At 35.7% G+C, this 11,749-nt stretch overlaps 2 protein-coding genes across 3 annotated transcripts; both read right to left on the bottom strand.

Moving 5' to 3' along the window:
• Nucleotides 1-485: 485 nt before the first annotated feature.
• On the bottom strand, nucleotides 486-6,642 carry LOC110783098 (uncharacterized). 2 transcript variants are annotated; one of them, XM_056838420.1, is made up of 6 exons: nucleotides 6,155-6,642; nucleotides 5,008-5,176; nucleotides 4,783-4,914; nucleotides 3,703-4,170; nucleotides 1,473-3,013; nucleotides 486-864 (listed from the first exon to the last, which is right to left on the bottom strand). In XM_056838420.1, the coding sequence occupies exons 2-5, from the start codon at nucleotides 5,109-5,111 to the stop codon at nucleotides 2,875-2,877; spliced, it is 843 nt and encodes a 280-aa protein (XP_056694398.1). In that variant the 5' UTR covers nucleotides 5,112-5,176; nucleotides 6,155-6,642; the 3' UTR covers nucleotides 486-864; nucleotides 1,473-2,874. The 2 variants fall into 2 exon arrangements, with proteins under 2 accessions (XP_056694398.1, XP_021843085.1); XM_021987393.2 differs by having other exon boundaries at nucleotides 486-861.
• A 2,178-nt stretch (nucleotides 6,643-8,820) lies between these two features.
• Nucleotides 8,821-11,023, bottom strand: LOC110783052 (F-box/kelch-repeat protein At3g23880-like). Its single transcript, XM_056841141.1, has 3 exons — nucleotides 10,834-11,023; nucleotides 9,485-10,665; nucleotides 8,821-9,159 (listed from the first exon to the last, which is right to left on the bottom strand). Exon 2 carries the CDS (start codon nucleotides 10,611-10,613, stop codon nucleotides 9,492-9,494), a length of 1,122 nt encoding a protein of 373 aa, XP_056697119.1. The 5' UTR covers nucleotides 10,614-10,665; nucleotides 10,834-11,023; the 3' UTR covers nucleotides 8,821-9,159; nucleotides 9,485-9,491.
• Between the last annotated feature and the right edge of the window lie 726 nt (nucleotides 11,024-11,749).

Raw genomic sequence — 11,749 nt, 5'->3', positions numbered from 1 at the left:
AAATAATGGTTAAATGAGTAAAAGTCAACCATGGTGCGATATTTCCGGAACGGAGGAAGTATATATATTCAAAATATTAAGATTTTATAAGTTTTTATAATATAATTGAAAATATTGATGGTCAAAGTTGTGAATTGGCAAGCATGTTCAGTTAAACCGTTGTGAGTATTTCGGGACGGAGGGAGTACTTATAAGCTTAACACATTTCGTAATTACATGGTACTCCTCCAGTTCCTAAATAACTGTCGTTTTAGCATTTGTACAATAATTAGGGTGGGGGGGGTAGGGGGAAGGTAGTTTTTTGATGTAAAAAACCAAGGATATTATGAAAGGGCTAAACAAAAAGTAGCAGATATTGCATCATCATTCAAACTTAACTGTTAAAACAGCAGCTATTACAATCATCATTCGAACTCGGACCGACATCCATCCACCCGAATCCTATTAGAATAATCTAAAGGACTCAAGATAAGCCACAGTAGACGTTTTCTTTATTTTGTAACTTAAAACATTTGCTATGTAAGTATACGAATTTCCAATACATCATAATTATTGATATTCTGATGCGAATACTTAAACTTCCCTATATATTCTTCAACATAAATTTCATCATTACGGATCGTAGATAATCATAGAGTTGCATAGCTCAAAACAGAAGTTTATTGATTAGCAATTCGCACAAGCAGTTGTACCTACATTTCTTCATGGATACGCAGATCGAATATCATAACAGAAATTAAAGAGAGGTTGATCATATAATATAGCAAAGAGTCCCGTAGTTCAAAACCGCCTTCGAGGTTCACATCTCTACAGACACCGCCACAGCGGGAAACTGTCATCTGTTAGAATGGTTTATGCAACCTGCTTCATTAAAAACGAATCTGATGTTGGAAACAGGAACTGCAGTATTACAATCTAAGCAGTTACTTTCTAGATTTCATCAAATAAAAATATACAAAGTATATACTTTGTACGTGTTAAAGGAATCTTAAACAATAACATGTTTACCACATTTCAATTATAAGGAATAAGTGTTAAGCTGTGGAGGTATCCGTGGGAATTGCTTTCAGTCTTTACAATTGAGGTGCATATGAGCATTAGCATTATAAAACCAATTTGACCAATTCACTTCTACCTGATCAACCACAAGAATAAACTGCCCTAAACTTATGGACCCGACCTGTAGATACGAAATGTACATGGTAAAACTAGCATATGTTTAACTTGCAGAAATTTAAAATGCAGGCCAAATAGGTGCTTAAATGAAACTGATCAAGCAACTGAACAAGACTTCTTCAAAACCTCAGTTGCATATAAGTAATGTCCATCACAACAGAGTTTTGTCCATTAAGTAATGTGTTTGCAACAAAGTTTCCATATCAGAACCGAAAAAGTCATGAATTCCATCAAGACAATGAACTAAAAGGAAGCAGGTAAACTGAGCAAACAAAAGGCAAGGGCATAGAGGGTACCTGTCCTAATGCATCGGGCCACTGGCCTCCACAGGAGGAAGAGGTGAAATTTGACTCGGAACATAACCCTCTCCATTCGAGTGCTCCACTGACTTTGAAACGTCACAAATGATTTCTTTGAACTTGTAACAATCAAGCTTGGCACTAAGCAATGAGAATAAGCAACACGTATCTTGCCAGCCTTTGTGAGCCCAATCAAATTCATCACTCCATTCCAAGTCACAACAAAGAACATAAACCACCCTTCCCGGCCATTTCACAACGTCTATGACCGAGCCTTCATAGTTGGAAACACGTGTGGATACTGGATACGCACCCTCCCATGATAAACAAGATAGCACCCCCGGCTCACGCACAGACAAATGAAGAAACATGGAAACTGCCTCAAGAGCCAACTCAAAAGAAACAATTTATCATTTTCCTTTCTCCAGTACAAAGTCTCATTGACTAACCCTAACCTTGGTCTTCCTACTAATTTACATTCACCAAGACCAAATTCAATCCTCTTCCAAGTGTTTAGTTTTCAATGAAAAGACATGAACTGAATTGATCTCCGACTGATACGGGAATTGATAGATATTATATCATTCTCCACAGGTTTCACAAAAATTAGGGTTTCAATAAAAATTCTAGATATCACAATCAATTACGAATACAAATGAAGGGACTAGCTTAGGAAATTCCTAAGAATTGCAAGAACAGAGTAACTTCCAATGAAAGTAACTCATAAGTTTTTTATTCCGTATTTGTTTATTTCCCATAGGTGCAGTTGATGCTTTCAATTTCCACACTTCCTTTCGGCCAATTCAAAAATTCTCCGATACTCTGTTGCGTTTCGAGGGTAGAAGCACTAATGGCCTAGCTGACCCCACAAGAAGTCGCAATGGGAGTAGTACAATGGCATGATCAGTTGTATCTCTGTTATAGAGATGTGTATTTGAAAGAGCTCGAAACTGTTAGGGAGGCTAGATTGCAATATTTTGTTTATGATGTACCCTAAAAGCCTGTTCAATGCTTTGTATAACTCTTTTATTTTCTTAATTTAAGCTTGCCCATCTTTAAACCAAAAAAATAAAAATAAAATAGAGAGAACTCGAGAAGGCATTAGAGCTGAAGGGGAGGGGGGCTGATCACCAACCAGCAGCAACCATTGATAGTGACTATTGACTATTGAGAGTGCAATTGCTATTGCTTTAAACAAAACTACCGCTTCATACTTCATATTATCTTGCAAGTTGCGACACGCCCAGTACACTCCACTTCTCAAACAGATTCATTCCAGAAATTCCAACATATAACAATGCACAGAAGGGTATATGTAAGGGTATACGAGTATAAGATAGAAAGACTAGTAAAGTCGTTTATAATGTTTATAACACGTACCAAAATGACTCATCCTTTTTCATGGTAGGACAGGAAGCTCCACTTTGTCAAAAGAGAACAAACTGACTCGTCCTTCATCTATATGACCAACTTTTAAAGGGAGGCCATTGCTTTGTCTTTCCAGCTCTTTGATATCAGACTGTGAAGGTGGATGGCCGCTGAATAACAAAATATAATATGGAATAACTAAGTGCACATCTGAAGAAAAACATATCCTACAATATGGAAGCAAGTATCTAAAACAGAGCAGTGGTAAATCAATAAAACGCATACCAGATGATTGAGAATTACTTCTTAATTTGTCATGCGACTATCGAACTGTAACACAGTACTTAATACCACAATTTGATCACTTGATGTCTAATGCAATCACGGGGGAATTTTCTTTTACCATTCTTATTATCTCATAACAGCAACATCAATATGAATACAGACCTAACATAAGACATGGAATTGTTATTTTCTCTGATATTCCAAATTCTCTGACAGGGATTTGTTCACAAGCAGTACTCCTACCAATCCTCAGAAAATTGTGATAGGAGTACCTAGACCTGGCAAGGGTCATTTCAACCGGATTCGGATCGGGTTATTTTGGGACACTTTCACTTTGGATCAGATTCAGGTATGGGTTATTTTGCCAGTTCTAGGAGTACCTGCCCTCAATGTTCTACAAATCAGGATACTGGTCTCATCTGTTATTAGAGACGGGTATGCACTAGGAATCTAGGATTTTGCATAAAACTCATATCATATGATGACAATTTCAGAAATATCATTCAACTCAGAATTAAAATTTGCAAAAAAAAGCTACACAGACAGAAAAAATTAACTCTCCAGAAACATTTACCTGGTTGGATAGACAACAAAGTTTGGATCCCCAGGACATGTCTTCTCGAACTGGCTGTTTGAAAGATAAACTTCATAAACAGGTAAATGGACAACAAATTTTGATTCTTCAGGAAATGTCTTCTTAAACTTATTTGGAAGATCATCTTCAGATAAAGGATTTGCTTCATTAAGCTGTAAGTTGTTCAACGGCTGAACAATGGAAGTCCTAGCGAATATAAATTGTGTTACGTTATCCGTCTCGGATGTGTCCTCAAGTACCATTGTGCAATTCTTTATGCTCTCCTGGCTCCACGGAATTCCAACTCTCCCAACAATGTAGCCAAGGGACTTAAGATGCTGATAGATCTTAAAACCTTCCCAACTGCAACCACTCTTTTCTTCTGCAACTTTTGGATAGACCTCACTTAAAGTAATTGTAGTATCCTTATCATCAACAAGAAGCAATTCCCCTATTTGTACTAAAAACCTATAATATCAAGAAATTATAAGAATTTACTAGCTGAGCAGAAAAAAAGTGAACATCTGAGATCTGGGAACAACTCCATAAGCATCTTGTGTGTCAAACTAGCTTGTCCAAAACATAAGATGGATAAAATTTATTTGAGAAAGTAAGCTAATGGAAAAATTGCTTGCTTTAATGAAGAAGGATCAGAATCACTAAATATCAGTAACTATCCAAGAGAATGCTGTTTAGTTCAATAACCATTATTGTTCTACAACAAAATTAAGGATTGGACAATAATGATGACCTGGAATTTTCTTTTTAAACACACAATGTTCTCGAGAATAACAACAACAGCACGCCTAGGGAGAACCTCAAAGCTAGAAGGCTACACATGGTACTCGGAACAAAAAAAAATCACTTTGAATCGTTATTTGGCAATCGTTGTGGCTCAGATTATGTAAAAACAAGTTCCTATTACAAAAGGCAACAACTGAAAAGACATGCACAAAAATCCACTTGGCTTTTGGCAATGAAGTCAACGAGATATAAAAAATCATGCATCATTGTTAAAGGTAACGCAAATACATACGACCACCAAAAGCTTAAGCAAAAAATGGTCACCTGATAACTTACAGTGTTTCTTCAATTGAGAGATATATCTTGCCATTACGATTAATCCCCATCGTTTGCAACAAATTCCCCTTGTGATTCATAACCTCAGCCATACCCGTTTCATCTTTCCAACAAGCCTTCAAGACAACACTCCTAAGAATAGAAATATGATCTGTTGTTTAGTACAGAGAACTGCAGAGTATACTCGAAATCCCCCCTTAATTTTTACATGTTCGTATAAATGACCTGAACTGCAATTCGTCATCTGCAGAATCCTGGGAAGAGTATTCTGAATCACTCAGTCCCCCTAAAGAGTTTGACAACTCCTCTGCCTCCACTCTACCGTCCATTGATGAGTTTATCACCGATGTCCCAAAGAACAGAATCCTACTTTGGATTGTATTATTGGAAACTCCTACGAAATCAGCACATAAAGAGAAAAATGAACACAACAGTATGCTGAAAATGCTCGTGCCCAAAGTTTAATTTCATTAAACCTTCTATTTGTGACAGACCTAAATGATCTTATGGGGTCAACAGTGAAAATAAAAATAAAACCACAAGACAAAATCATATATTCTTAAAATTCCAACCATTAGAATCAATCAAGCACAAACACATACAAACACATACTTGAGGGGGAGAAAACCTTCTATGAAGGACCCCTCATACCTCAAGTCTACCCAAAATATCAAATAATAAAGCATAGCCAACAGGCCTAACAAACCCAACTTAAAGGTACCAGAAGCTAAACACTCAATTTACAAAAATTCAAACCATTCCTTGTCGTGATGATGGAACTTCTTAGTTCTTACTCATTATATTTCTTATCCTGGATCCCCTGAACCTTTTTAGCTACCAAGTTCACAATAGCCACCTTATCCTCTCATAAGGCTTCATTCCTAGCATACCAAATCCCATACACAGTGGCAGCAACTGCAGCAGTAGCTATATCGTCCAAACAATAGAACCCTTTCTTTACTTTACTTTACTTTCTCGGTCTCACTTATTCTCACTTCTCCAATCTAACTAGAACTTAATGAATTCTTTTGGAAACCATAATTGATTTTTCGAAACTTAATTTAGAACTAACATAGCATGTGTTTTATTTTAGAAACCCCAATCGAATTTCGTAAACATAAATAGCAATTAACGCATAATCAAAATACTCGTTTAAATTAATAAAAATCAATTTAGAAATTTATAATTGTATTTTTCTTAGGATTACTCTTTAGGAAAACAAATACAATCTTTGAATTGCTTAGTTATATTCAAATTTGCTTGATTGAACACAATTGAAATCATTTATATATACAAGTATAATAATAAAACATATACAACTTCCAAATGAATAAAAAAAAATAGAGGAGAATTGAATTGGCTTGAGGTATACCCTTAAAATAGCAGAGGCAGCAGAGCAATGACTAACAATAACAACCAAATCAACAACAGTAGGCAGGGTAGCAGGGTCGTCGGCGACTACTGCGGTGATCCGACAACCAGAGGAGAGAGAAGGCGGAGAGGAGCACATGAACAGAGGAGAAAAGTAGGGGGCGCAACACCAATGACGACGACGACAACAACAACAACAACAACAACAACAACAACAACAACAACAACAACAACGAAGGAAGCAGTTGATGGTGGTGGTGGTCGCGTATGGCGCGTTGTGGTGATGGTGATGGTGATGGTGGTGGTGGACGCGGAATCGGCGAAAGGTAGAAGAAGGCGAATTGTAGTTTTGAATCAAAATTGAAAGAATTTCTCATTTTTTGTCAAAGGCGGGCTCGGGCCTCGGGACTTGGGGAATGGTGTGTGGCCGTGTGGGGGTGGGTTTTGGGCCTAATTATTCTTTTTTATACACAACTGGTTTGGTTAAGTTCTTGTTATGGGAATTTGTCTCTCTTGATTCTGTAATCGATGCCTTAATTGAGTCTTAATGGTCATTATTCTCTCATTACTTTTTCTGCCCGTTTTGGCTGTTGATATGAAATCAAACACGTTTTTCTCAAATAATCATTGGTTTTGCTCTTTTAGGCATATGTTCTGATTTCATTCGGGTTTGTCAGTTTACACAAATTTGAAGTTGCTTTAATCATGAACGGCCATCGCTTTCTGTTCTACTGCACTGGGAGGTAGCGCATAATTTTCTATTAGGACACTGCGTGTCCATAACGCAACAATTGTTCAATCGATTCGTTCATCAACGATATGATATAAGTTTCTTCTAATTTTATTATTATTGCAACAGTCGTGACTCTTGAAACGAGGAAGAAGGGGGAAACTAGAAATAAAATTTAAAAAAACGAAAAATGTGAAATAATGAAATTTGCTATTAAATACATACTATGTAATTTGCACTTTTCATCGATACAATTATTGATTTGGAATCACCGTGGAGTATTGCTTAACTCGAAAACATTAGGAATCTCAAGTACAGGTGGATACTGGATTATGAAATAAGTTTTGAAAAAGCATCAAATTGAAATTTATTTAACTTTTAATACTAGATTGGGGCATGGTACTTATATAAATGAATAAGAAATTAAATAAAGAAGGAGCCCAACAAAATTAAATAGATGGGAATAAATTACTTTATTTATTTATTTTTGGTGATAATAATTGCGAAGCACTTAATTTATAGATGTACAGTTCTTCCCTTTCCCACTTAAGCCTCAAAAAAGAAAAGAAAAAAAGGGTAATGGAATGTAACTTTGAGTGAGAAGGAAGCATGGATATGATGGAGGTTGAATAATCAACTAATCATGGAGAAGATGATTAAGCTTTATTTTGATTTCTGAATATGGGGCTTCTAATTGGGAAGGTTATTGATCATCCGCTAATTTTGTGTCCCAACCGTAATTCGATGACGACACCAGCTATTTACGCACATATTTACAAAACTAAACCCTGCTAAAATTAAAAAGTTGAGGCAACGCCCAGACCACACCTTAATTAGAGTTTAAACGAGAGGAGGGAGAGGGAGAGGGAGAAGGAGAGGAAGAGGGTGAATGCTTTTGTGAAAACCAAGTTATCCAGAAGAAAGAACAAAAGACACAACAATTATGAAAATTTGATGATGAATTTAAAACATGACAGAACAAACAGTACAACAAGAAAGAACAAACGGTATAACAAGAAAGAACAAACAGTACAACAAGAAAGAACAAGTAGTCGACAAAAAAGAACAAACAATATGAGCGCGTTGTTTTTTGGGGTACAGCTAGAGCTGGCTGTACCCGGATAGAACAGTTAGGAGTTATGCAACCTGACCTATTCACTTGGTTGTGGGCTTCAGGCAGGCCAATGGGCCTGGCCCATGGCAAGCACAAACAGGTCTTATTTCTCCTCAAGTCAATATTGGAAACAAACTACGGAGTAGTACTTACAAGCTTAATACATTTCGTAATTACATAGAACTCATTTTATTCCTAAATAACTGTTGCTTTAGCATTTGCACAATAATTTAAGGAACACTAATTTTTTTATGAAAAAAAACCAAGGATATTATGTGAGATAGATATTGTACAAAGTCTAACCTTGGTTTTCCTACCAATTTACGTGAGATAGATATTAATCCGTATATCGTTCTCCAAAGGTTTTATTTACAAAATTTAGGGTTTCAGTAAAGATTCTAGAGATGACAATCAATTACGAGGACAAATGAAAGGAGAAGCTTAGAAAATTCCTAAGAGTTGCAGAAAGAAACTAACATCCGGTGAAACATATATACTTGTAAACCAAATATACACTACTCATTTTTGTATGTTTATTTCTATTGGTGCAGTCGATGCTCCCAATTTCCACACAAAAAAAAAATAATAATAAAAAAAAATCATGATGATGAACAATCATAGGTTTAAAAATTACAGTGAACAAAATAAGAACAAATATTTCCAAAAAAAAAATATACTTCGTACTCCATATGATTTATACTTATAGGTTTGAAATAATATACCTGTTCCGTTCTTGAAAATTGCAACATTTTTCATTTGTGTGACAATTGCAAATAATTCAATGGTAACATGCCAAAAAGAAAGGGTGATAGTAAAGAGAATGACAAGTTCACAATGGACATACACATCGTTAACAAAGTTACAACTTATACCATTAACAATCTGCAACAACAGTTAAACTTACATTCCATCATAGATTAGCAAAAACTTATATATATAACTCATAGATTAGGTTCCGAACAAACTAATAAGCTAAGCCATTAGTTACATACATTTGCAGCTATTCCTAAATTTCTTCATGGATCATTTAGCATAACAAAAGGCCGAAAGAGCTCGTTCATATTATAGTAAAGACTTCCACATGCAGGTCAAAACAGAGGTCGGTTGCATCTTCGAGTTTCACATCTTGAGCCTCTTGGAAGTCAAAATAGGTTTAAGCAACCTGCATCATCAAATCAGAACAACCTGCTGTTAGAAACAAATCTACACTAACACAATCAAAATAGTCGTTTTCTGTTTATATGTCCCCTTTGTAAAGATTTCATCAAACAGAAATGAGAATCAGAGCCATATGTTAAAGGAATCATCAAAACAATAACATGTTTTCCACATTTCAATGATATGGAATTTACAACCAAGTTTGGTTCGATTGTGTTAGTGTAGATTTGTCATTTACTTGAACTTGAAAGAACAAAGAAGAATGATATGGAATACTAACAGTCAAACAGTAAAAAAAGAAAGGCAAGGGATTTTTTTTTAAAAGGTACCTGTCCTCTAAGTCTCTAACTCTCGTGCATTCTGCAAATCCATTGGAGAATGCGGTGAAATTTGACTTGGAACATAACTATCAATCTTAAGTATCCCTTGATCTTCAGTTAAAGAAAATGGTTGCTTTGAACTTGGATCAACCAAGCCAAACATTCTGGGATTATGGAAAACAACAAAAATCTTGCCAGTCTTTGTGAACCCGATCAAGTAGTTGATATCATACCAGCTTGAGGCACAGGAAAAACAAACAGGAAAGACTTCTCCTGAACGCTTCACAATTTCAATTACCAAATCATTTTGAGAGTTGAAATCCAGCTTGGATAAGCAACCTCCCATGACACAGATACCAGGAGGCTTCCGCTTATTAAAAGACAAAAGAGGGAACCATTCAAGAGTCCCAAGAGCAAGATCAAATGCAACAATTCTCACTTTCTGAGTAGAATGACAAAGGGCAGTCCAGTGCAAAGTTTGATTGACAAATATAGGGTCGGCTAATAGAAAATATCCATCAAAATCAAATTCAATCTTCTCCCAAGTGTTAGATTTCAGTGAAAAGACATGACATTGTTTGCATCCTTTCCTGTCACTCATTATTCCAACGACCTTATAATCATCGAGAGAGGATACATACCCGAATCCCGAAATGTGAAGGTATGGTAAGCACATATATTTTTGGTATTGATTGGTAGCAGGATTCCATAGGATAAAGTATTTTCCATGATATGAAGTTAAACAAACCAACCCATTGGAACATCCTTCCAGATCAACCCGGTCTGTCTCGTCAATATCAAACTCAACATTTAATCTAACCAAGTTGTTATTGTTTTCCTCAGCATATGATTGAACATTATCCTCATGTTCACAAGAGTAAAGGTAAAAACTACCTCCAGATTCGATAAATACAGACTCAAGGGGTTTGCCTGGGTGAGAAAATAAGGGTTTTTTGGTGTAATTAAGGATGAAATTGGGAGAAGAGATAGAAGTATACCACTCTTTGGAAACAGCCTTAAATCGAGTTAATGGTTTGATGGGCAGCCATGGAAGAATTTGCTTGAATATGATATCGTCAGGAAGGTGCGGCAGGTGCCTTGGTGATTGAACATCATCTCTTTGAGATTTGCCTTCCATAATCAAACCTTTTTGCTGTTGATATTCACTCAAATACAACCAAGCGGAGATGCTGTAAAAGGGGAAAACACAACAAATCTCAAGAAAATAAGTATGGAAAACAACAATGCAACATCAAGCTACTAAATTGGAACAACAATCTTCCATAATTCATCACTAATTAATTAATAATGAGTGGCAAAATACAAATACATGGAGATTAGGGATGAAACCGAATTACCAAGTTAGAGAACACAAAATGACAATCCAACCGCTGGATATGGAGGTTGGGATGGAAGGAATGTTGTGTCCAAAATTGGCGTCGATCGGAGTTCGTTTGGGTGTTGATCGGAGTTCGTCCTCACTCTCTCTCTCTGTTTTTTTTTGCTGCTTGTCACACAAGCTTCCAGCAACCCGCAGGTATGGCCTAGTCTTGTTTAAGTCAACCCCCTTTCCTTAGTGAGTCTCTGTTTGGGCCCAAGTAAATAAGTTACCCACTTGGTAAACTAAAGTAATTATCGTAAGTGGGCTATTTCTCCAATTAGAAGAGAAATAACTAACCAAACTTCGGGTCGATTTTTTATGCCCAATATATGTTGATTCTGAGTGATTCGGGCTAAAATTTACGGGATTTTCGGACTAGCACAATTTTATAACCAAACTAGATTTTAGCCCGTGCGATGCACGGATTCTATTAAATTGATATGTTTAAATAAAAATCATATGTATATACCACTTTTATATATTAGATTAGATTAGTTTTTTATTTTGCATTGAATTTCATTATATATTTTTTTATTATGAAAGTATTTGTTTTGGGATGAAATTGTATATGCGCAATATTAATAAATAATTAATAAAAAATATCTATGTGAAAGTTAATCATTTCTTTACGTGGCACTCGACTTTTTTAATTCAAAATTAATTTTGAAATCTTATTTTTCATTGGCCGAAACCATTAGATTTTTCTATGCGGCGCTCTAATATTGGATTAATGTTTGATTTTATCATAGTGTTTGATTTTAGATGGAGTTGTATATATTAATAATTAATTAATTAAAATATCTACGTGGCACCTAATTAGTTATCTACGTGGCACTTGATTTTTTTAATTCAAAAAAAAAATAGAAATCTTATTTTTCATTGGCCGAAACCAT

This window comes from Spinacia oleracea, chromosome 3 (assembly GCF_020520425.1).
Source record: "Spinacia oleracea cultivar Varoflay chromosome 3, BTI_SOV_V1, whole genome shotgun sequence".
In the NCBI taxonomy this organism is placed as follows: Eukaryota; Viridiplantae; Streptophyta; class Magnoliopsida; order Caryophyllales; family Amaranthaceae; genus Spinacia; species Spinacia oleracea.
This window is presented reverse-complemented; position numbering and strand designations above follow the sequence as displayed.

What these genes read in the sequence shown, in the direction of transcription:
- LOC110783098 (XM_056838420.1), bottom strand. Translation starts at nt 5,111, where the DNA reads ATGGACGGTAGAGTGGAGGCAGAGGAGTTGTCAAACTCTTTAGGGGGA. An exon ending in GATGACGAATTGCAGTTCAG is followed by an intron (nt 4,915 to 5,007) that starts GTCATTTATACG and finishes TTCTATTCTTAG; the next exon opens with GAGTGTTGTCTTGAAGGCTT. An exon ending in TTTGTTGTCTATCCAACCAG is followed by an intron (nt 3,014 to 3,702) that starts GTAAATGTTTCT and finishes TTTGTTATTCAG; the next exon opens with CGGCCATCCACCTTCACAGT.
- LOC110783052 (XM_056841141.1), bottom strand. Translation starts at nt 10,613, where the DNA reads ATGGAAGGCAAATCTCAAAGAGATGATGTTCAATCACCAAGGCACCTG.